The sequence below is a fragment of the Salmo trutta genome, chromosome 16 (genome assembly GCF_901001165.1).
Source record: "Salmo trutta chromosome 16, fSalTru1.1, whole genome shotgun sequence".
Lineage (NCBI taxonomy): Eukaryota > Metazoa > Chordata > Actinopteri > Salmoniformes > Salmonidae > Salmo > Salmo trutta.
This window is the reverse complement of record NC_042972.1, coordinates 23,927,683-23,953,338: the sequence shown is the minus strand read 5'-3', so window position 1 is coordinate 23,953,338 and position 25,656 is coordinate 23,927,683. Positions and strand designations below refer to the sequence as shown.

The following is a 25,656-nucleotide window of genomic DNA, read 5'->3' as shown; positions in this document are numbered from 1 at the left end:
AACTGGCCACTGAGTGTATATACACACCTGCACAATCCCTTCTCGTCAACTATGGGTATTATCACAAATGTCATACTTAAAGTACTAGTAAAAAAAACGATGTCTGATTTTTAAACCTACACAAATCAAATATTACCTTTCTTTATTAAAAAGTGTTTGATCACATGTATATACAGAATCATTTAACCAACTGTGACCAAGAGCATGATCGTCATATGCCTTTGTTTCCACCATGTTTGGTGATAGAAAGCCATCAATTTCGATGAAATACTGTGTCCTCCATGACCCAAGCCCTGGTTAAAGCACAACTTCAAAGGTCCATCTTTTGTGCTAGACCTTACTCACTATCTCACTTCAGTGTGTTCTGGTCCAAACTATTTCCACATCAAGACTCCCAGAACCAGTGCTGCTACGTCTCCTTAATGCTACACACAGGAAGTAGTGTGTGTTTTGGAAGAACTTGCCCACAACGCTCTCCCAAGAAAAAGACCTGTGGTGGATGATGTATACTTTCCTAACCCACTCAGACCAAACAGTGTCACACAGTCCCTGTTACACAATGGAAAGTATTTGTATTGTTTAGGTCAGGACCTTTAGGAGAGTGAGTGACTGGCTGGACCTGCTTGTCTCCAGGCCTGTAGGGATGGTGGGTGAGCGAGAGAGTGTCTTTGTCTATGAGATTGTGGCCCCAGGCTGGTATCTCCATGTCCCCCAGAGGTCTGTCCTGCTCGGACTGCTTGGTCAGGAGGGCCTTTTTCTGGGCCTTGGTAATAGGGAGATCCTCTGAGGGCGTGGTGAGGATAGACAGTCTCTGATGAAGGAGAGAGAGGACAGAGGAGCAATTTAAAAAGGGGCTAAAGAGAGACCACCAAAGGAATGAGACAATAACTGGTGATGTTTGGAGAGCATGGATTTTTTCACTTATTTTTTGGTAAAAGAAACAACATCAGTGTGTAACAGTGGAGGCTCCTTAGAGGAGGAATGGGAGGACCATCCTCCTCAGTGAATTTAATAAAATATTTAGAGCTCTTGCAGTATGAACTGACATACTGTCCATCCAATCAAAGGATCAGAGAATGAATCTAGTACTGAAAGCATAATGTAGCATAATGTAGGCTACAGCGAGCTAGCACTGCAGTGCATAAACTGTGGTGAGTAGTTGACTCAAAGAGAGAGAGAAAGACAATAATTGAACAATTAGATTTTTTCAAAAATTAAGGAAAAGCAGGAGTAGAGAGAGTTTACCTTTCACTTCCTTAGCAAATGCAGCTAATTTAGCCTACTCAAACAGAGAGGAATGCTATTTATGTTAGCTAGCTGGCTAAGGCTATCCAACACTGCGACTCTTCCAAGTCAGGGTAAGCGTTCGGTTTAATTAATTTATTCGGGGCGGCAGGTAGTCTAGTGGTTAGAGCGTTGGGCCAGTAACTGAAAAGTTTCTGGATCAAATCCCCAAGCTGACAAGTTAAAAATCTGTTGTTCTGCCCCTGAACAAGGCAGTTAAACCCACTGTTCCCTGGTAGGCTGTCATTGTAAATAAGAATTTGTTCTTAACTGACTTGCCTAGTTAAATAAATATAAATCCCACCAGGGCCTAACGGTGTAACTGCTAAACTGATAGTACACATTAACTGTGGGTTTAGCTCTAGTTTGTTGACAAATATGTAGGTTGTGTAGCAGTTATGGTATGAAGGTTTGGCTTGGAGAGGTTATTGCGCCTGGTCACAGACAGCTGTTGTGTTGTGCAATGAAGTCCACAAGTGAAGGGAAAAGGTGAGAGAATGCGAGAAGGAATTATACAACCAGCAAAGTGATGATGAGCTGGGTGAATGGAATATGAATGACAGTTATCCAATATGCTGTAATATAAATATATTAGTATATCATTGTATTATCAGAGAGACACATAACTAGCGATAACACCACAACTGGTCTCTATCAATTGACCTACCTAGCTAGGCTTCCCATGATATATTGCTTGTTTTTTGTTGCTTTTGAAGTGCTTTGAGATATTTTTGTGTTCTGAAAAAATGCTATAGAAGTTTAACAAAGTAACTATTTACCTGTTGCAGTGTACCAGGAGTGACGCTCACAATGTACACCATCCACAGAGGAACTATGAGTGTGGAGGAGAGGGTGAACCACCAGCCAATGGCGTAACCCCACCAAGTATACTCAAAGGTGTTGTTGAACTTTAGCGGGGTAAACCTAATCAAGGAGAAGACAAACGTAGCCTAGAACAAAAATATATGGAGGGAGGTTTTATAATAAACATTAAAGAACACAATGTATTTTCAGAGAGCATTGTACTAATTATAATCTAGTAGAGTAACAGTGAGGCTTGAGTGAGGACAGAGAGAACAAGGTTAACGGTTTCCAGTACTTTTAGGTCAGGTTTATGGTGAAACATTTATATTGAACGTAAAGGAAGGATTCTCTACTTTACATAGGTTACACAGACATCCATTTGATTTCTATTTCTATGTATTGTCAACTTATTCACTTTTGTTTGTCTGTAAATCACTTGTATTACTGTGACATCAATGTCATGTTTACTACAGATATAGGATCTTAATTTGATCAACCTGTTGCAGGAGAACTTTCCTGCAATGCAAGAAATACAAAACTTGTAGTGTATTTGAGGTTTACAAAAAGGCTTCTGAAGCTGTTTAATTTCCACTTTGACATTTCCGACTTGATTTTCTCTTACGAAAAATGTATCGACCCCTACAAAAACGGCCATTAATTATAATCCACATAATAATTACACATATAATGTTGCTGCAGGATTATTTCTCTGCTGTAGCAAACTTGTTCAAATTAAGTGTCACGTCCTGACCAGTAAAGGGGTAATTTGTCATTGTAGTATGGTCAGGGTGTGGCAGGGGGTGTTGTTTTTGTGTGTTTTGGGGTTGGTTTATTTAGAGGGGATTTGTTCTAGTTTTCATTTTCTATGTTCGTTTTCTATGTGTGGCCGAGTATGGTTTCCAATCAGAGGCAGGTGTCTTTCGTTGTCTCTGATTGGAAGCCATACTTAGGCAGCTCCTTTTTTCCTTTGGGTTTGTGGGTGGTTGTTTTCTGTATAGCCGTGTGCCTTACGGAACTGTTTGGTTGTTTGTTTATTTTGTTTGAGTCTCTAAATAAAGAAGGAAGATGAGCACTATACCCGCTGCGCCTTGGTCTGTCCCTTACGACGCTTATGACATTAAGATCCTACATCTGTATAACAATAGTCTGAAAAATAACTAATTAATTTGCTGTTGAGAGTAGGGTGTTAAGAAGTAATACTTACAGTGCAGATGACTGGAGTGATATACTTCAAACAGTATTTAATGAGGGGTAATGGTCGATAACCGATCATGTCCTCTATATTATCGTACAGACGATCTGCACCTGTGGAGTAAAAATAACAGAGGCTCAAAATCACAGCAGTCAAGGAAAGGATTTGGTCAGTTGGTCAGTCAAATACCCTCCAGGTAAACCTTCTCAAACCACCAAGTGACAAACAGGTTCAATCAATTGCAGATTGGGAAACCCGGACGACAGGTTTACTTTTTTGATACTGTTTTAGACAGGTGTCGTTTCTCATCGATGTCCAAAATGTGAATGTCTGCAAGAGGAAAAGCTTGGATAACACCATTAACACCGCTAAGAGAAACCTCCTGAGGGAACCTGACCAGTGATTGATAATTCTTTTACATTTTTAAATGTAACCTTTATTTAACTAGGCAAGTCAGTTAACAACAAATTCTTATTTACAATGACGGCCCACCCCGGCCAAACCCGGGCGACACTGGGCCAATTGTGCGCTGCCCTATGGGAATCCCAATCACGGCCGGTTGTGATACAGCCTGGAATCAAACCATGGTCTGTAATGACGCCTCATGCACTGAGATGCAGTGCCTTTGACTGCTGTGCCACTATCTGTGATTGATGGAATGGGGGCCATGCAGGGTCTTTTAACATGATCTTTTCATAAGACCTACAAGGATAGTGGTAACACTACAATAACTTACATGAAAATGCCTTCATAAATGTTTGTATATATAAATGTTTATAAATGGTTTATAAAGTAATATAAAGGCACTGACACTAAAGGTGTCCGCATGCTTCCCATCCAAAACAGTTCAGAACAGTTTGTGCATATATTACGATGACATTTTGTGATGTTTTTGTTTGTTTTGGTCTTCGGCAAAGGTTTTTTCGGCTGTTCGTGCACACAAATTTTTATCTCAAGGCTAGCCGAAATCTACGCCCCTTTGCCAGTGATTGGTCAACAGTAGTGATTCTTCAAGTGTTTGTTGTCATTCAACGAGAGACTAATCATTTTCATGCAAATTTTTGCACTTGACAAATACTGCACTAAACATCTTAGTTGGATGTAAAATTGCGCGACTAAGATCTCTGCAAAAACGTCAAAATGAATGACGGATTTCTTAAATTATCTTAGATGAATTAGGTTTATGTTGATGAAGTGAATACTGGCTACGGAGATGGACAAACAGAACTATTGCTGCTTTTTTATAGTTTTTCATCAAGCAAAGGCGTTTTAAGGGAGTATACGAGCACACTCGCTGAGCCGAACCGAAGCATGCCTTAAGAGCTACTGAAGCAGGCAGGACTAACTCACCATAAACCCAGCTGACACACACTGACTGTAGTACAGCGAAGAGAAGGAGAGTCATCCCACTGCAGGCATAGTAATCAAACAGCTGGAAGATATACAGGCCTCCCTGCAAACAGAGGAGGGTGTGGAGAGAAATAATTCATAAAGTACATTCTTATTGAGAACAACAATAAGACTCTATAATCTACCTCCAGAGTGTACAAAACACTCAGACAATGATCTTAGGTGTGTCCAGTGGCCCAAGTCTTTATGGAATAAGTAGAATCTGCCAACAATTCTGCAGAACGAGTTATGTCCCCCAAAGTGTGGTATGCTGAAACACAGGGATATGTTGAAACAACACTTGGGAGGTAGATTATCAATCATATACCTGGTTACTGTCATGATTGATCTAATAACGATGGCTTTGAAATTCTATATTCCTTATATAATAATGACTTCAGATGACCTCTCACCTCTGTGACCATGACCAGGCCGATGAAGAAGCTACCCACACTGATGATGAGGAGGAGAATTTTACGCCGATGACCAACCAGGAAGAAGGAGGGATACATGTCTGAGATAGCTGTCATCAGAGCTTCCAGACCTACGAACTGAAGCAGAGATGATCAAATCAAACTTTATTTGTCACATGCGCCGAATACAACAAGTCGAGACCATACTGTGAAATGCTTACTCACAAGCCCTTAACCAGCAGTGCAGTTCAAGAAGAGTTAAGAAAAGATTGACCAAATAAACAAAAGTAAAAAATAATAAAAAGTAGCACAATAAAATAAAATAACGAGGCTATATACAGGGGGGTACCAGTACCGAGTCAGTGTGCGGGGATACAGGTTAGTTGAGGTCATTTGTACAGGTAGGGGTGAAGTGACAATGCATAGATAATAAACAGCGAGTAGCAGCAGTGTACAAAACAGCAGTGTACAGCAGTGTACAAAACAAATAGTGGTGGCCATTTGATTAATTGTTCAGCAGTCTTATGGCTTGGGGGTAGAAGCTGTTAAGGATGGGGTTCTTAGTGGAAATGATCTTATTTGAAATACTAGCTACTTCTTCACAGCATCACGTCCATTGAGTTTAGTGATGATTGTAGCATTTATTGTAGGTCAATGTAATTATCCTTTATTAGGCAAATAATTGAATAGGCCTTCAGGGCCACTCTAACCTACCTCACTATCTAACCCCAGTAGGATGATCATGATGAAGAACAAAATGGCCCAGAGTTGGGGTACTGGCATCATGGCTACAGCACGAGGGTAGGCGATGAACGCCAGGCCAGGACCTGTATGCAGCAACACAGGTAAACTCATTACTATACTTTCAGGGGCAAGGCAGAGGGAATAGTTAGCTCCTTGAAAGGCTCAGACACCTGTCTTGTAACAAAGCATAACTTTAAAAGGTTTGTTTATTTGTGCATTTCTTTATTCATTACTTCATTAATTAATTCAATCATTAAAATCTCACTGCTGCTTTTCTAGAACACTTACCTGATTCGGCCACGGTTGCGATGTCTGTCCCCTGTTCATAAGCCATGAAGCCCAGTACAGAGAAGATAGAAAAACCAGCCACGAAGCTGGTTCCGCTGTTCAAAAGGCACAGGTACACACAGTCCCTAAAAAGAGATTCACTTCCATGTTAGTCAAAACACAAAGGAATCCAAATGACCTACAATATGCAGATCAACTTTCCAGACAGCCTCCCATTTCTGCAACCCAACTTCCAAAGAATTATATGCACAGGGAATGCTTTTGCAGGCAAGGGAAAACGTTCTGCCTGCACATATTATCTAGTTAGTCTCATTTATCGCTCCCGAGTGGCGCACCGTTCTAAGGCACTGCATCTCAGTGCAAGAGTCTACAGTCCCTGGTTTGACTCCAGGCGGTATCACATCCAGTCGTGATTGGGAGTCCCATAGGGCGGCGCACAATTGGCCCAGCGTCGTCTGGGTTTGGCCGGGGTAGGCCGTCATTGTGAATATGAATTTGTTCTTAACTGACTTGTCTAGTTAAATAAAGGTTAATCAAAATAAATACATTTATGTCAGTGTACTTCATTCTTCCACTCACTTGTAACAGTTGTTGTCATACTTGTTATAGCTGCCAAGGGCGGTCAGACAGCCGATGCAGATAGCATAGGAGTAGAAGATTTGTGTTCCAGCATCCACCCACACCTGTGAAACATACCAGAGAGAGACACAATAGTATTCAGTTTCACAGTTCCGATCCCCTAGTCTCATCCCAGGGTATCAGAGGCCAATTCAAAACGGTGCCTATTTTGAGCTCGTAGCTATAATAAGTCAACAGGAAATGTATTTCCTTTAAAATTTAGTCATCTTATTTTTCACAAGGTATTGCTATTGTAACAAATCTGACGTTCTTAAGAACGCAAACTGTTCTCCCAAGGGAGTAAACTTTCTTGGGCCAGTGGTCATGCCGACCAGGGTTCAAACACAGGCAGAGACATTACCTTTTATCCCCCATGAATCGCTACAGTATGTAATGAAGTTTTTGCTACACCTGAACAAAAATTATACAATGAAGTGTGATCCTACCTGTGGGTCAGCGAGGCGGGCTGGGTCTGGGTAGAGGTAGAACTTGATACCATCTATGGCCCCTGGCAGTGTGAGTCCACGAACTAGCAACACCAACAGCATCACATAGGGGAATGTGGCAGTGAAATAGACCACCTAAGGGGAGACCAGACCAGCATTACGTTCACTCAGTCTATGGCTCATCCTAACAGCTTTACACTATTCATGGTGTCATCAGGCTGAATGGCAGAGATGCCACCTTACCTTTCCAGTAGACTTCACTCCTTTCCAGACACAGAAGTAACAGATAATCCAGGACAGAAGAAGACACAGAGCTAGATCCCAGTGAATATTTCCAAGCTTGTAGACACTGTCTGTGAGATTCAAAACTCTTCTCCTGCAAATGATATTTTCAGTTCCAATCCCACCACTTGCTGTTCATCATTCTCTCAGCACATCCTAAGGCACATAGCCATTGTGCCCATCTGGAGGTTAATAAGGACTTGATTGATTAGAATGGTTTTGTATACTCACTCCCAGAACTCTCTCACTGGCGATGTTGCGTTTCCTGTTATTGTCCAGTTTAGATATCCTACTACTCTTCTGTCAAACTCCATGCAGGTTGCTGGTTAGGAGGAAATTACACATTAACAAGCATGTCTCAGAACTCTGAATCTTTCCTGGATAAGGAGACATTTAAAAATAAAAATAAATGTCAACTCACTTGCCAAAAACGGAAAAACTCAGTCTGAAGTAGTATCCATAAATGTAAGATACTGTCTTTAATTTGAGCTTAATGGCAACAGTACGTCTCCATCAACATGTCTACACACTGAAGTTAACCTGGTCCCAGATATGTCTGTGCTCTTGGCAATGCCAACTCCATTGCAGTCCTTGTCAATGAGTGACAAGCAGTTGGTATTATAGCACAAGCAGACTGGCACTCAGGCTACACTGAAATACATACCTGTGTTCCAGCTGTTTCTACAACTGGCCCAGGGGAGCTCAGAGCTGAACGAGGAGAAGAGGTAGAAGAAGGCCCAGGCCAGGATGATGATGTAATAGATGCTGGAATACAGAACTACCACCTGACCACCATAACCCAGTCCTGAAGAGGAGGAAGAGAAGAAAAAAACAATAAAGGAGAAGAAGATGAAGAAGTTGTTTCCGGACAAATATGGAGATGTAAATGTTCAGAAAATAAGTGTTTCTTCTGAGAAATATATGTGACAAATAACAAGTGGTCTCATACAGTGCATTCGGAAAGTATTCAGACCTTTTGGACCCTTGAAGACCTCTAGTTCAAAGACTCACACGTCTGTCTTGTTGGAATGGCACCTTAACTTATTAAATCAGGGCTGGGGACTTTGAAAGGAGTCTAATCTACATCAAAGAGAAACACAGTTAAACATGTTATGGTCCAGTATATTCATTTCAATAATATTTTTAAACGATATATATATTTTTTTAACCTTTTTTAGCAAGACAAGTCAGTTAAGAACAAATTCTTATTTACAATGATGGCCTACCCTGGCCAAACCCGGACGAAGCTGGGCCAATTGTGCGCCGCCCTTTGGGACTCCCAATCACAGCCGTATGTGATACAGCCTGGATTCAAACCAGGGACTATAGTGACACCTTTTGCAATGAGATGCAGTGTCTTAGACGCTGCGCCACTCGGGAGCCCTAATATTCTCGACCTAGCACCATAACATGTTTAACTGTGTTTCTGTTTGATGTAGATTAGACTCCTTTCAAATTCCCCAGACCTGATTAATAAGTTATGGTGCCATTCCTACAAGACAGACGTGTGAATCTCTGAACTAGAGGTCTTCACAGGTCCAAAAAGTTGGACCCGTTCCGAAATGGAGCTGGTTGGATCCAGATCTGGCCCGATCTGAGTGAGGGAAGCAGCAGATATTTTTTATTTTAGGTACTTTATTAACCGGAGCTGATAAAGCGTGAGAAGTGGGAGAGAGGTGCCGGTCTGACAAGCGAGGGAGGGGCGGATTGACACGGGGAGCAAGGAAGGAAAGACCACAACCAACCAAGACAACTCGCTCTGTAGTAGACTAAAAGCTTGCACTGTGTTATCCTCAAAGCGGGCGAAGAAGGTGTTTGTTTTTTCTGGGAGCAAGACGTCGGTGTCCGCGACGTGGCTGGTTTTCCCTTTGTAATCTGTGATTGTCTGTACAGTCGTGGCCAAAAGTTTTGAGAATGACACAAATATTAATTTTCACAAAGTCTGCTGCCTCAGTTTCTATAATGGCAATTTGCATATACTCCAGAATGTTATGAAGAGTGATCAGATGAATTGCAATTAATTGTAAAGTCCCTCTTTGCCATGCAAATTAACTGAATCCCCCCCCAAAACATTTCCACTGCATTTCAGCCCTGCCACAAAAGGACTACCTGACATGTCAGTGATTCTCCCGTTAACACAGGTGTGAGTGTTGACGAGGACAAGGCTGGAGATCATTCTGTCATGCTGATTGAGTTCGAATAACAGACTGGAAGCTTCAAAAGGAGGGTGGTGCTCGGAATCATTGTTCTTCCTCTGTCACCCATGGTTACCTGCAATAAAACACGTGCCGTCATCATTGCTTTGCACAAAAAGGGCTTTTGCTGCCAGTAAGATTGCACCTAAATCAACCATTTATCGGATCATCGAGAACTTAAAGGAGAGCGGCTCAATTGTTGTGAAGAAGGCTTCAGGGCACCCAAGAAAGTCCAGCAAGTGCCAGGACCGTCTCCTAAAGTTGATTCAGCTGCGGGATCTGGGCACAACCAGTACAGAGCTTGCTCAGGAATGGCAGCAGGCAGGTGTGAGTGCACCTGCACGCACAGTGAGGCGAAGACTTTTGGAGGATGGCCTGGTGTCAAGAAGGGCAGCAAAGAAGCCACTTCTCTCCAGGAAAAACATCAGGGACAGACCGATATTCTGCAAAAGGTACAGGGATTGGATTGCTGAGGACTGGGGTAAAGTAATTTTATCTGATGAATCCCCTTTCCGATTGTTTGGGGCATCCGGAAAAAAGCTTGTCCGGAGAAGACAAGGTGTCATGCCAACAGTAAAGCATCCTGAGACCATTCATGTGTGGGGTTGCTTCTCAGCCAAGGGAGTGGGCTCACTCACAATTTTGCCTAAGAACACAGCCATGAATAAAGAATGGTACCAACACATCCTCCGAGAGCAACTTCTCCCAACCATCCAGGAACAGTTTGTTGACGAACAATGCCTTTTCCAGCATGATGGAGCACCTTGCCATAAGGCAAAAGTGATAACTAAGTGGCTCGGGGAACAAAACATCGAAATTTTGGGTCCATGGCCAGGAAACTCCCCAGACCTTAATCCCATTGAGAACTTGTGGTCAATCCTCAAGTTTTTGGACAAACAAAAACCCCCAAATTCTGACAAACTCCAAGCATTGATTATCCAAGAATGGGCTGCCATCAGTCAGGATGTGGCCCAGAAGTTAATTGACAGCATGCCAGGGCGGATTGCAGAGGTCTTAAAAAAGAAGGGTCAACTCTGCAAATATTTACTTTTTGCATCAACTTCATGTAATTGTCAATAAAAGCCTTTGACACTTATGAAATGCTTGTAATTATACTTCAGTATTCCATAGTAACATCTGACAAAAATATCTAAAGACACTGAGGCAGCAGACTTAGTGAAAATTAATATTTGTGTCATTCTCAAAACTTTTGGCCACGAATGTAGACCCTGCCACATACATCTTGTGTCTGAGCTGTTGAATAGTGACTCCACTTTGTCTCTACTGACGTGTTGCCTGTTTGATTGCCTTATGGAGGGAAAAACTACACTGTTTGCATTCAACCATATTCTCAGTCATCTTGCCATGGTTAAATATTATGGTTTGCGCTTTCAGTTTAGCGCGAATGCTGCCATCTATCCACGGTTTCTGGTTTGGGTAGGTTTTAATAGTCACAGTGGGAACAACATCCCCTATACACTTCCTGATGAATTCAGTCACCTTGTCAGTCACCAATGTTATTATCCGAGACTGCCCGGAACATATCCCAGTCCGCTTGATCAAAACTAACTTGAAGCATGGATTATGATTGATCAGACCAGCGTTGAATAGACCTTAGCACAAGAACGTCCTGTTTGAATTTATGCCTATGGGAAGGGAGGAACAAAATGGAGTCGTGATCTGACTTGCCGAAGGGAGGGGGGGAGGAGGTCCTTGTAGGCATCCCGGAAGAGAGAATAGCAGGGGTTGAGTGTTTTCCCAGCACAAGAACTACAGTCAATGTGTTGGTAGAACTTCGGTAGCGTTTTCCTCAAATTTGCTTTGTTAAAATCCCCAGCTACAATAAATGCGGCCTCGGGATATGTGGTTTCCAGTTTGCGTAAAGTCAAGTGTAGTTCCTTGAGGGCAGTCATGGTATCGGCTTGAGGTCGGCATTTGATTGTGCGGTATTCTAGGTCGGGTGAACAAAAGGACTTGAGTTTCTGTATCTGTTATCACAATCACACCATGTGTGGTTAATCATGAAACATACACCCCTGCCTTTCTTCTTCCCGGAGAGTTCTTTATTCCTGTCTTCACAATGTATTGAGAACCCAGCTGGCTGTATGGACGGGGACAGTATATCTGGAGAAAGCCATGATTCCATGAAATAGAGTATGTTACAGTCCCTGATGTCTCTCTGAAAGGAGATCCTAGCCCTGAGCTCGTATACTTTATTGTCCAGAGACTGAACATTAGTGAGTAATATACTCGAAGTGGTGGATGGTGTGCCGGTCTCTTGAGTCGTACTAGAATTCAACTCCGAATACCCCTTCTGCACCAGCAGCGTCTTGGAGCAGCCTCTGGGTGTTTGTTGTTAACATTCAAATGACACAGTACGACTCTCTGTCAAGAATAGAGTGCCTTTTTACTCTCCTGGACTTGTTTCACATGGTTGGGAACTGACAAATAAAAACATGTTAAGAAACAAAAAACAACACGCTCAATCAAACCATCTAAAGCCAATTACAGCGCTTACAGAGCGCTGGTGTAACGCCTATCGCTGTTGATCCTCCCATTTCGGTTCACACGGCCACTTTCAGACACACTCCACATATCCAGTTACCCATACTTGCCCAGACCTGTGACATTATTTAGAATTCAGGATCTGGTCCAGCTCAGGTCCTGGAAATTCGGGTACAGTTGGATCCGTGAAGACCGTTAGTTTGAACACAGGACTAGTATCCTGAATGTACCTGTCTTGTCACAGGAAAGACTATCACTTACTCCTTCATCTAATAGTTCATGTATTAGTGTGAGCCTGTGTAATACTGTTGATAATTAATCCAAGATTCATCCATAAATGGGAATCAAGTGTCTTGTTACTTTGATCCCTTTTCTTCTTAGGGATAGGCCCCTTTTTTCCTGTCTGAATGACGTGCCCAAAGTAAACTGCCTGTACCTCAGGCCTTGAAGCCAGGATATGCATATAATTGGTACCATTGGAAAGAGAACACTTTGAAGTTTGTAGAAATGTTAAAATAATGTAGGAGAATATAACAATAGATATGATAGGAGAAAATCCAACGAAAAACCAACCAGAATTGTTTTTTTTGAGAGACCATCCTCTTAGAAATGAAAGAGAAAGGTCATATTGTAAATTAACTCCCTGGATGCAATTCCTATGGTATCCACAGGGTGTCAGCAATCTATGTTCAAGGTTTCAGGCTTGTAACTTCAAAAACAAATAAGAAATAACAGTTTTATTAAAAGGACACAGTCTTGGAAATTCGTGTTTGCGCGCAGCTTGAAGAAATTACGCACCTGCTAAAATCGAATTCCTATTGAACATACTTTTTTCCGAAATAAATATTATAGTTTGATTACATTTTAGGGTATCTGAGGAGTAAATAAAAACGTATTTTGACTTGTTGAAACAAGGTTTAGGGGTAGATTTTCAGATTCCTTTTTCTGCAAGTTGAATGAGTGGATTACTCAAATGGATGGCGCCAACTAAACAGACTTTTTGGGATATAAAGAAGGATTTTATCTAACAAAACGACACTACATGTTATAGCTGGGACCCTTTGGATGACGAATCAGAGGAAGACTTTCAAAAAGTAAGTGAATATTTAATCGTTATATGTGAATGTATGAAACCTGTGCTGGTGAAAAAATATTTTGATCTGGGGCACCGTCCTCAAACAATCGCATGGCATGTTTTCGCTGTAATAGCTACTGTGAATCGCACAGTGCAGTTTAATGAACAATAATTTAAGCTTTCAGTTGATATGAAACACTTAAGTACCTAAATGTTTAAAATCCATAATATTTATGATTATTTATTTCAATTGCGCGCCCTCCAGTTTCACTGGAAGTTGTCCCGCTAGCGGGACACCGATCCTTAAGAAGCTGTTTTAACAAATGTATAATAGAAGTTAGATCAAAAAAAGACCCATCATCCCCAGAGTGCCATTACAAGTAATCTAAAATGTAGCCTTATATTGTTTCAAATTGGTAAAGCATAGTGATTAAAATCACAGTCAAGCTTTTACAAATAGAATAGTGCAATATAATTTACAGAAGGAAAATCATGTACATACCTATGGATCATTGTCTGGCCCTGTACAGATGTAGGATCTTAATTTGATCACCCTGTTGCAGAACTAAAACTTGTAGTGTATGAGGTTTAAAAAGGCTTCTTAAGTTTTTAATTCCGACTTTGAAATATCAGACTTCCCTTAGGAAAATGTATCAACCCCTACAAGAATGTCCATTAATTATAATCCACAGAGTTAGTTAAGTATCTTTGCTAGAACTACTACTTGGGTGGGCTACATCATCTGATCATTGGTAATGTAGGCTAGATGCATCAGCTAGTTAGCTAGGCTATGCTGTAAAACAAGTTAGTCTACTTGATTTGAATTTGTTCTACTACTGACAAACATTTGAACTGCCGTTGCCCCCTTCCCTGACCCTGACATGAGACAATACATGCTACAGATGTAGGATTTTAATTTGAGCCAGTTTGCATAGGCAGGAAAATAATCCTGCAGCAACAGGAAATGTTAATTATTACGTGGATTAAAATGAATGGACATTTTTGTAGGGGCTGACTTGTTTTTAGTTAGGGAAAATCAAGTCTGAAATTTCAAAGTGTAAATGACAAACTTCAGAAGCCTTTTTAAACCTGAAATACACTGCAAGTTTTACATTTCCTACATTGCAGAAATGTTATCCTGCAACAGGGTGATAAAATTAAGATCATACTGTAGCAACTCCAAAGTAACTAGTATTAATTTCAAACTCACTGCTCGGCGCCGGTGGGTAGCTCATGCATGCGGCTAGGACGAGTGCAGCAACAGAAGGGCGGGGAGGGGACTTATTTCAAGATTCATGAGTTTATGAGAAAGGATCTAATTTGATAGGCAATTCATTGCATTTAATGAGAAAAGTTAAAGAAAATTAAATAGGTATAATTTTTTTTAACGCCATCAATCGAAAGGGCACTTTTTTAACAGGAGGGAAAAAGGGTATGTGCTCCAGCACTCATAGGGCTCTATCTGTGCACGTGCCTACCGTATGCACAACAAGACCCTGTGTCCGTTTCATGAACCATATCAGAGTAGGAGGAATGCCTTTTAGATCATAACGACTAAGATTATATGGCCAGAGGGCCTGATTCTAGATCAGCAGTCCTACTCCGTGACGCTTTATAAATATGGGTCCTGAAGTTTACCTTCAAACAGGGGGCAGATCTTCCTCCAGCAGGTGATGCTGCCCTGCGTGGTGTACTGGCCCAGGGAGGTCTCCAGAAGAAAGAGGGGAATGCCACAGGTGAACAGGAAAAGCACATAAGGGATGAAGAACACCCCTTAAGAACAACACAAGTTAAACCACAAGTAAATATGTCATTTACCAAGAGGATTAAGACCATAACTTAAAAGCCCAGTGCAGTCAAAAATGTGATTTTCCTATGAGGTTGGAATAATATTGTGAAACTTATGATAATGCCCTTTTAGTGTAAGAGCTGCTTGAAAATAATGCCTAACATTTCAGCATGTTTTGGTGGGATAGAGTTTTGGCCTGCCCAGAGACATCACCAGGTGTTAAATTAGCTGCAATATGTACGTTTTTGGGCGACCTGAAAAAATTCAAATAGAAATGTTTATTATAGATCTGTCATACTCGTTGAAAGCAAGTTTAAATAAGCGGTAGATCTGTTCTATGTGTGCTATTTCTATGTTTTGCAAACCAGCTTCAAACAGCTGAAAATAAAATACGATGGAAAATATATTTCACAGTGGTTTAGATAGAACAACTGTATTTGCTTGTTTTGTCACATACACTGAATTCAGGCGAAATATTAGAATTTTAGCAACCAGGAAATGGCAGAGCAATTTCTTCATTGTGCAACCTAAGTTGGAAAACAGACCAATAAGAAAAAGTTCCAAATCTCTCTGCCAATAACAGATAGTGTTCAGTTTTCCCCTCCCCACTCAAACCACTCCCAGACAGTCCTAGCAAAATTCTTGCTTGAGAAATTGCACTTTGACAAGATTGTTTCAAATAAAATGGTAAAAAGAAGAAAATAAATAATTGTAAGGTACTTAACCCTGCTGATGTGTTCTGATCAAATTGGACCAATTTACAAGTTCTCTCTCTGAAAAATGTAGTTAATTTCATCTGATTGTCATAAGGTTCAATGACTTTGTCCACACAGGGCATCTGAACACACAAAATACATTTTGATGATTTTCATTACATTTTGGGTGTTTTATTTAAGTTATGTACACCTGTGGTGTTGCCGGTCAAAAATGACTGGTCATTAGAAATTAATGGGTGAGACTACAATTAGTGTATAAAATTGAGCTCAGGCACATGCCCATTCATCAGATGGACACACTTCCTCTCCCAGACCCCCACATGCATGTGTGTTTGAGCACACACACCTCACTCCCCTTCTTGGCTTCCATGGCAACACCCACGGGAACCTTTCCCCAATACAATCTTTCCCCCACGGGAAACACACCTGTTGGCATTCTCACAAACAATCGCAACATTGCAGCTCTGGTATATAAAGCTTTTTCAGGCCTTGCTAACAGTTCATTCTGTGGCAGCACAATGACCAAACAATATACTGTATGTGAGGCTCTTGATCATATCTTTGAACATGACACTGGTGAGGAGGAGAGAGTCCTTGTTAAACTTTGACACAAAGTAGTCTGTGATAAATAGCACATTATGTTTCATCTGAGCATTTGTTATAGTCAAAATAATCTGTACATTATGCTTTTTTTACTCAAAAACAAGTTGTATGAGCGCAGGTCAATGAGGCCTACAGGCCATAAATAGCAAATAGAAGATCACAACTTGTAATGTTCACAAGAACTTAAGTTGATAAAAAGATCTAACACAACATTAGGTGATAATATATGCATTATTATGGATTTATAAATCAGGTATAATGGGGCGGTCATTTTGGACCGGGAACACAGAATGAATTAACATGAAACAAACACAACGGGAGGGTTAATTGTTGCCCAGAAATGATTTGACATTGAGATAAAAATGTCTGCATTGGACCTTTAACAACATGTTTTCTAACCTCATCCCCAGGTTTAATTGCTAGAGAGCCGGCTGAGAACAAGACAGGTTTTCCAACATTATGACCAGCTTAGGTTGAAACTCAACAATATGCAAATCAGCAAGACCAGCTATTCTGTTTAGCAATTTTAGGAATTCTCAAAATAAACATTAGCATAAGAAATAAAAAGGATTGTACTGTCTCCACCGCAACGAAGTAAACAAAGTGCCTAGCTCTTTTGCATTGATGATCGGAAAGACAAAGATTCACCTCGCCACACATTTAATGTGTGTTTTAAATGTATGACCATGCAAAAATGTGATGCTCACCTCCCCCATTTTTGTAGCACAGGTATGGGAACCTCCATACATTCCCCAGGCCGATGATCTGTCCGGCCACAGCCAGGAGGAACTCCAGCTTGCTGGACCACTGTCCCCTGGTCTGGGTGTTGGCCACAGGGACAGGCTGGCCCAGACCCATCTCCTGGTGGGCCATCTTATTGAACCTTATATCGGGATCATTATGCTTCTCCATACCACTGAGGAAGACAAAGTTGGTTTTATTCATTGAACAACCATGTATCTAACATAGTCAGTGTGTTATGAAGATGGTACAATCACAAAGCAGTTGATACACAACAAACAGCTACATATGACCTGCTACACACACTACCATTCAAAAATGTCACCTATAAATGTCCGTGTTTTTTAAAGAAAACCACATTTTTTGTCCATTGATCAGAAATACAGTGACGACATTGTTAATGTTGTAAATGAATATTGTAGCTGGAAACGGCATATTTTTCATGGAATATTTACATAGGCGTACAGAGGCCCATTATCAGCAACCATCACTCTTGTGTTCCAATGACACGTTGTGTTAGCTAATCCAAGTTTAGCATTTAAAAGGCTAATTGATCAAACCCTTTTGCAATTATGTTAGCACAGCTGAAAACTGTTGTGCTCATTAAAGAAGCAATAAAACTGGCCTTCTTTAGACTGGTTGAGTATCTGGAGCATCAGCATTTGTTGGTTCGATTACAGGATGAAAATGGCCAGAAACAAATAACTTTCTTCTGAAACTCATCAGTCTATTCTTGTTCTAAGAATTGAAGGCTATTCCATGTGAGAAATTGCCAAGAAACTGAAAATCTGGTACAACGCTGTGTACTACTCCCTTCACAGAACAGCGCAAACTGGCTCTAACCAGAATAGAAAGGGGAGTGGGAGGCCCCGGTGCACAGCTGAGCAAGAGGACAAGTACATTAGAGTGTCTAGTTTGAGAAACAGACGCCTCTCACGTCCTCAACTGGCAACTTCATTAAATAGTACCCGCAAAACACCAGTTTCAACGTCAACAGTGAAGAGGCGACTCCGGGATGCTGGCCTTCTAGGCAGAGGCAAATGTCCTGTTGATGCAGGATTATTTCCCGCTGAAGCAAACTGGCTCAAATTAAGATCCTACATCTATCTGTATGACCTGCAAAGAAAAAGAAAATATGGGAAAAAAGGGAAGGTCCAGTGCAGCAAAAAAATTGTCCCGTCTTTCAATGCATTAGGTCGTCCTTTTGTCCAGCTCCTGTTATTACTTTGGATGTGCATAAAACCCCCCCTCTCAAAGTAAATTAGGGGGACACTGCTTACATTAACTGCTCTGAAGGTATAATACAGGAATGTTGACTTATAACAATGGAATCAACTAGTGTATTGTATGTACTGTGTATTATGTTTATGAGGGCTGTATTAGGACACGTTGTTTTCATTCTTTACTGATCCTGAGAAAAGTCACAGTTCCCACACACTGATCCATACTAGGGTCTATTCTAGGATTAGCCTGAGTATCTGTGAGTAGCCAATACCAGCTGACTATTTGGCAGTGGCCACACAAATCATCTGGTATTGTAAGGGACCAGGGCAGCATCTCAATGCTTGGCAACATGTATGACTATTCAAATTCCACACTGAGGCACTAGTCTTGTTGCATTAGAGTTAGAGGGGATCAGCACTACTTGGTGGCAGTAGGGTAATACTGTCATCAATGTTTCCTTTGTGCTCTTGCCTAGTATCCCTGTGGGAGTGGGACATATAATGGGAAATATGTGCTGCTGCTACCATTATGCTGATTACTAAAAATGCACACCCTGTACTTATACCGTTATAAGAAGCACAACCGTAAGGTCTGTTGTTAGGACAGTGTGTTCTAAAAGGTCACTTTTGCCTTTACTATTTAAGGCACTCCTGGGCCTGCATTGGGGGAGGACACTGCTGTGCCTTCCTGATCTACTGTAGCCTAAAATAGCTGTAATATACGAGACAGCCAGAAGACCACTAGCCAGGGCATAGTTTGTGATACTAAGAGTAGCTACTGACTGTATATCTTTGATTATATAATACTGCTTGGTTCAATATACAGTACAGCCTGTTTTAGATGAATGACAGAGTAGATAGAGAAGATCGACATGTAAAGATTTATGGGTAGAGTGATCATAAAGATGGAGAGTTACTACTGCTAAATATTAAAGTTAATTGCAACATAAATATATTTTTCAGATCTGATTTTCTAGGTTCATCCTTCATGCATTTGTCTCTATATACAATTTTTCAACTGTCAGGTGTGCTCCCCCCGGCCTCTAGGTCACCAGGCTGCTCGTTACGGCGCACACCTGTCACCATCGTTACGCACACCTGCACGTCATCAGACTCACCTGGACTCCATCACCTCCTTGATTACCTGCCCTATATATGTCACTCCCTTTGGTTCCTTCCCCAGGCATCATTGTTTCTGTTTCTTGTCTGTGCCTTGTTCGTGTTTCTTGGTTCGTATTATGTTTCGTTTATCGATTAAATCACTCACTCCCTGAACTTGCTTCCTGACTCTCAGCGCACTCGTTACATAAACATACTGTATTGTTTAAAAACAAATATTTGTAGCATGAATTATGAAATTAAATCTACACCAACAACCAGAAATTGTGCGTTCAAAACAAAAACATGCGATGAGAGTACTTATACACGCATTAGACATGCCTGTAGTGTTACACAAAACGTAAAGACACTGCTGCTCTCAGTGGCACTGCTGAGCCTCCAGTCTGTAACCTTTAACCTACATTCAGCAAGTGCTGCTGACTGCAGATAGAGAACGAGAAAGCTACCACTGACTGAAGGCCCAAGTCAGTTTCTCTCTACAGCTAGGGAGATGTCTTTGTGTTATCACAGCCCACCTCTGACAAATTTCAAATACAAAAAGTGATAAACAGTCAAAATATAATATTTCCTGATAGAACGAGAGGAGAATAGAAAGGCAGAGAGTGAGAACGAGAGAGAGAGTACCTTAAGGAGGAAGTTGTAGTTCTGAAGTCTGTTGTAGTAGTCTACTTCTCCATTAATCTATGGGAGGAAGACTGGTTCTGGTCACTTTCACTGGAAGCAAATCTAGACCCTACATCTCTCCCTGCCAAATGCCCTTCCCAGAACTAACCATGAGTGAGCCTATGTGGAGAGGTTCGAGTGTGTGTGAGAGGCGGAGCTACTGAGTCAAGTCAACACTGGTTCCTTTGGTGAAGGGAAGAGGATTTGCTCCGTGAAAGCGGCAGCAACAGGCAGGCTTTTTTGATTGACGAAGGGGCTTTTGTGGAATTCTAACAAATTAACGCTCTCTCTTTTAACTTCACAATGGATAGAGGATAGAAGAGTTACAGAACTTGAACGCTTAAATGTAGAGTGTAGTTTTGGGGCGGCAGGCAGCCTAGTGGTTAGAGTGTTGGCCCAGTAACCAAAAGGTTGCTGGATCGAATCCCCGAGCTGACAAGGTAAAAATCTGTCATTATGAACAAGGCAGTCATTGTAAATAAGAATTTGTTCTTAAAATAACTGACTTGCCTAGTTAAATAAAGGCAAAAAAAAAGAATGGCACCGGAGAGGATGGCTGATGTTTTACGTGCTCCTAACCAACTGTGTTAATTTGTTTGCGTTGTTTGTAACTTGTTTAACTTATTTTGTACATAATGTTGCTGCTACCGTCTCTTATGACCGAAAATAACTTCTTTACATCAGAACAGCAATTACTCACCACGAACTGGTAGAAGCTTTTTCCTTTAACTAGTCCGACGAGTCCGACATGAAGGATATACTGCTTTCCCAGGAACAGGCCCAAATTCCCGTCATTTGCGTGAAGAGAAGATGGAGAAAAAAGGGGCGGAGGTGGGGCCTTCTGAGAATTCATAGGTGAGTGAGTAAACCCCCATTGCCATCCGTTCTATTGGCAAACGTGCAATCATTGGAAAATAAAATCGATGACCTACGAGAAAGATTAAACTACCAACGGGACATTAAAAACTGTAATATCTTATGTTTCACCGAGTCGTGGCTGAACGACCATATGAACAACATGCAGCTGGCGGGTTTTACACTGTATCGGTAGGATAGAACAGTAGCCTCTGGCAAGACAAGGGGGGGTCGGTCTATGTATATTTGGAAACAACAGCTGGTGCACTATACCTAAGGAAGTCTCAAGGTTTTGCTTGCCTGAGGTAGAGTATCTCATGATAAGCTGTAGACCACACTATCTACCTAGAGAGTTTATCTGTATTTTTTGTAGCTGTCTACATACCACCACAGACCAATGCTGGCACTAAGACCGCACTCAATGAGCTGTATGCCGCCATAAGCAAACGGGAAAATGCTCATCCAGAGGCGGCGCTCCTAGTGGCCGGGGACTTTAACGCAGGGAAACTTAAATCCGTTTTACCAAACATTTCCACCAGCATGTTAAATTTGCAACCAGAGGGCAAAAAAAACTCTAGACCACTTTTACTCCACACACAGTACAAAGCTTTCCCTCGCCCTCCATTTGACAAACCTGACCATAATTCTATCCTCCTGATTCCTGCTTACAAGCAAAATTTTAAGCAGGAAACACCAATGACTGATCACCAAAAAGTGATCAGATGAAGCAGATGCTAAGCTAAAGGACTGTTTTGCTAGCACAGACTGAAATATGTTCCGGGATTCTTCCGATGGCATTGAGGAGTATACCACAGTCACTGACTTCATCAATAAGTGCATCGATGACGTCGTCCCCACAGTGACTGTACGTACATACCCCAACCAGAAGCCATGGATTACAGGCAACATCTGCACTGAGCTAAAGGGCAGAGCTGCCACTTTCAAGGCGCGGGATTCTAACCCGGATGCTCCGACAAACCATCAAACAGGCAAGGCGTCAATACAGGACTAAGTTCGAATCGTACTACACCGGCTTCGACGCTCGTCATTGCAAACGATGAAGGACAACAAAGGGAAGCACAGCCGAGAGCTGCCCAGTGACACGAGTCTACCAGACAAGCTTAAATGACTTCTATGCTCGCTTCGAGGCAAGTAACACTGAGACATGCATGAGAGCATCAGCTGTTCCGGATGACTGGGTGATCATGTTCTCCAGAGCCGATGTGAGTAAGACCTTTAAACAGGTCAACATTCACAAGGCCGTAGGGCCAGACGGATTATCAGGACGTGCACTCTGAGCATGCGCTAAAGTGTCTTCACTGACATTTTCAACCTGTCCCTGACCGAATCTGTAATACCAACATGTTTCAAGCAGACCACCATAGTCCCTGTGCCCAAGAACACAAAGGCAACCTGCCTAAAATGACTACAGACCTGTAGCACTCACGTCCGTAGCCATGAAGTGCTTTGAAAGGCTGGTCATAGCTCACATCAACACCATTATCCCAGAAACCGTAGACCCACTCCAATTTGCATACCGCCCTAACAGATCCACAGATGATGCAATCTCTATTGTACTCCACACTGCCCTTTCCCACCTGAACAAAAGGAACACCTATGTGAGAATGCTATTCATTGACTACAGCTCAGCGTTCAACACCATAATGCCCTCAAAGCTCATCACTAAGCTAAGGACCCTGGGACTCCCTGTTCACTCATGAGTGCACGGCCAGGCACGACTCCAACATCATCATTAAGTTTGCTGATGACACAATAGCGGTAGGCCTGATCACCAACAACGACGAGACAGCCTATAGGGAGGAGGTCAGAGACCTTTCAGTATGTTGCCAGGATAACAACCTCTCCCTCAACGTGATCAAGGCAAGATGATTGTGGACTACAGGAAAAGGAGGACTGAGCCGGTTCAAGTTCCTTGGTGTCCACATCACCAACAAACTAACATGGTCCAAGCACACCAAGACAGTCGTGAAGAACCTATTCCCCCTCAGGAGACAGAAAAGATTTGGCATGGGTCCTCAGATCCTCAAAAGGTTCTACAGCTGCACCGTCGAGAGCATCCTGACTGGCTGCATCAATGCTTGGTATGGCAACTGTTTGGCCTCTGACTGCAAGGCACTACAGAGGGGAGTGCGTACGGCCCAGTACATCACTTCCTGCCATCCAGGACCTCTGTACCAGGCGGTGTCAGAGGAAGGCGCAAAAATTGTCAAAGACTCCAGCCACCTTAGTCAAAGACCGTTCCCTCTGCTACTTGCTGCTATTTTATTTTACTATAAACTATTCTCAGGGTTGGGGAGTAATAAAAATGTTGCAATGTTACAAAGATGGAAAAAAGCTGCCCTTGAAACATTCTTGATATGTTCATCAAAAGAGAGATCAGGGTCCAAAGTAATGCAGAGGTCTTTCACAGTTTTATTTGAGAGGACTGTACAACTATTAAGATTAATAGTTAGATCAAACAGCAGATCTCTTTGTTTCTTGGGACCTAGAACGAGCATCTCTGTTTTTTTCTGAGTTTAAAAGTAAAACATTTGCCGCCATCCACTTCCTTATGTCTGAAACACAGTCTTCCAGGGTAGGCAATTTTGGGGCTTCACCATGTTTCATCAAAATGTACAGCTGTGTGAGTTGACATTGTGTTTTCTTAATGACATCAGCAAGAGGTAGAATATATAATAAACTATAGTGGTCCTAAAACGGAACCTTGAGGAACACGAAACTTACCATTGTTTTGTCAGAGGGCAAGCCATGCACAGAAACAAACTGATTTTTTTCCCGACAGATAAGATCTAAATCAGGCAATAACTTGTCAGTGTAGACCAATTAGGATTTCCAATCTCTCCAAAATAATGTGGTGATCGATGGTGTCGAAAGCCGCACGTAGGTCTAGGAGCACCCGGACAGATGCAGAGTCTTGGTCTGACACCATTAAAAGGTAATTTACCACTTTCATGAGTGTAGTCTCAGTACTATGATGGGGTCTAAAACCTGACTGGAACCTTTCATAAACAATATTTTTCTTCAGGAAGGCAAATGTTCAATTTTTTGGGGGAGGAATGGGAGATTTGATATAGGCTGATAGTTTTTTATATTTTCTGGGTCAAGGTTTGGCTTTTTCAGGAGAGGATTTATTACTGCCACTTATTGAGTTTGGTACACATCCGTAGGATTGGGAGCCATTTATTATGTTCAACAAAGGAGGGCCAAGTACAGGAAGTAGCTCTTTCAGCAATTTATGTCACAGGATCCAACGAAAGTGGCGCCCCTCCTCGGTCGGGCGGCACTCGGCGGTCGTTGTCGCCGGCCTATTAGCTGCCACCGATCGTTGTTTCTGTGTCTTTTAGTTTTGTCTGTCTGTTCTGCACCTGTTTTGTGTATGTCATTAGTGGGGGCTTATTTAAGGTGTGTTTTCAGTTGGGATTTTGTGCAGGATTGTTTATTGTCCACGTTGTGTTACCGACAATTATTATCGAAGGATTTACCGGGCTGCGCTCCTTGCCCTTTTGTGCCTTGGAATGATATTTTGTGTTTTATGGGAAAGTGTTTCTCCCAGGCGAACTTTGTATAGCGCCCTGTGCTTTTCGGCATTTGTCTGTGTCCGTTTTATTAAAAGACACTCACCTCCAGCACCTCTGTCTCCTGCATTTGATTCCGCCTATCCGCCAGTCCAAATCAGATGTGACAATTTAGTTGGAATAGGGTTCAGTAGGCAGCTGAAAGGTTTAGACCACATTACAATTTTCGTGAATGTGTCAAGAGATTGCATCCTCCAATTATTTTGGGGCTCCCGAGTGGCGCAGCGGTCTAAGGCACTACAAACAACCTGGTTCAAATCCAGGCTGTATCATAACCGGCCGTGATTGGGAGTCCCATAGGGCGGTGCACAATTGGGCCAGTGTCGTCCAGGTTTGGCCAATGTAGGGCATCATTGTAAATAACAATTTGTTCTTAACTGATTTGCCTAGTTAAATAAAAATGTAATAAAAGAGATACAGGATCTAAACACTTGAGTGTCTCCATTGGTCCTGGCAGTTCTGTACAGACTCAGGACAACTGAGGTTTTGAGAAATATATACATTCATAGAGGAGTCCATAATTTAATATTTTCATCGTTGAAGTTCATGAATTGAGGACCTCCTCACTTAGGAAATGTTGCTTTTTAGTTAGCTTTGTTATAGTATCAAAAGTAAATGTTAGATTGTTTTTATTCTCCTCAATCAGGTTGGCAAAGTATGCTGATCGAGCAGCAGTGAAGCCTCTTCGATATTGCACGGTACGGTCTTTCCAAGCTAGTCGGAAGTCTTCCAGTTTGGTGGAGTGCCATTTCGTTTCCAATTATCTGGAAGCTTGCTTCAGGGCTCAGGTATTTTCAGCCTTGAGACAATTGAGACATACACGTGTGCAATTCAGAAAGTGAATGGGCAAGACAAAATATTTAACTAACTTTGAACGAGTTATAGTAGTAGGTGCCAGCCGCACCGATTTGAGTGTGTCAAGAACTGCAACGCTACTGGGTTTTTCACGCACAACAGTTTTCTGTGTTTATCAAGAATAGTCCACCACCCAAAGGTCATCCAGCCAACTTGATAACTGTGGGAAGCATTGGAGTCAACATGGGCCAGCATCCCTGTGGAACGCATTGAAAGGAACTTAAAGTAGGTTACTTACATTATGACTGACAACATCCCTGG

At 41.9% G+C, this 25,656-nt stretch overlaps 1 protein-coding gene across 5 annotated transcripts; it reads right to left on the bottom strand.

The window, feature by feature from the left end:
* Window positions 1–112: 112 nt before the first annotated feature.
* LOC115150346 (sodium- and chloride-dependent GABA transporter 2) lies at window positions 113–20,233 on the bottom strand. 5 transcript variants are annotated; one of them, XM_029693538.1, is made up of 15 exons: window positions 20,051–20,233; window positions 17,051–17,259; window positions 14,874–15,008; window positions 8,125–8,265; window positions 7,692–7,782; window positions 7,422–7,554; window positions 7,179–7,313; window positions 6,694–6,797; window positions 6,115–6,239; window positions 5,797–5,909; window positions 5,083–5,220; window positions 4,631–4,733; window positions 3,293–3,393; window positions 2,064–2,234; window positions 113–811 (listed from the first exon to the last, which is right to left on the bottom strand). In XM_029693538.1, the coding sequence occupies exons 2-15, from the start codon at window positions 17,253–17,255 to the stop codon at window positions 539–541; spliced, it is 1,968 nt and encodes a 655-aa protein (XP_029549398.1). In that variant the 5' UTR covers window positions 17,256–17,259; window positions 20,051–20,233; the 3' UTR covers window positions 113–538. The 5 variants fall into 5 exon arrangements, 4 of the variants coding, with proteins under 4 accessions (XP_029549398.1, XP_029549397.1, XP_029549400.1 ...); XM_029693537.1 differs by lacking the exon at window positions 20,051–20,233 and having other exon boundaries at window positions 17,051–17,498; XM_029693540.1 differs by lacking the exon at window positions 20,051–20,233 and having other exon boundaries at window positions 14,874–14,943; window positions 17,051–17,131.
* Window positions 20,234–25,656: the final 5,423 nt, after the last annotated feature.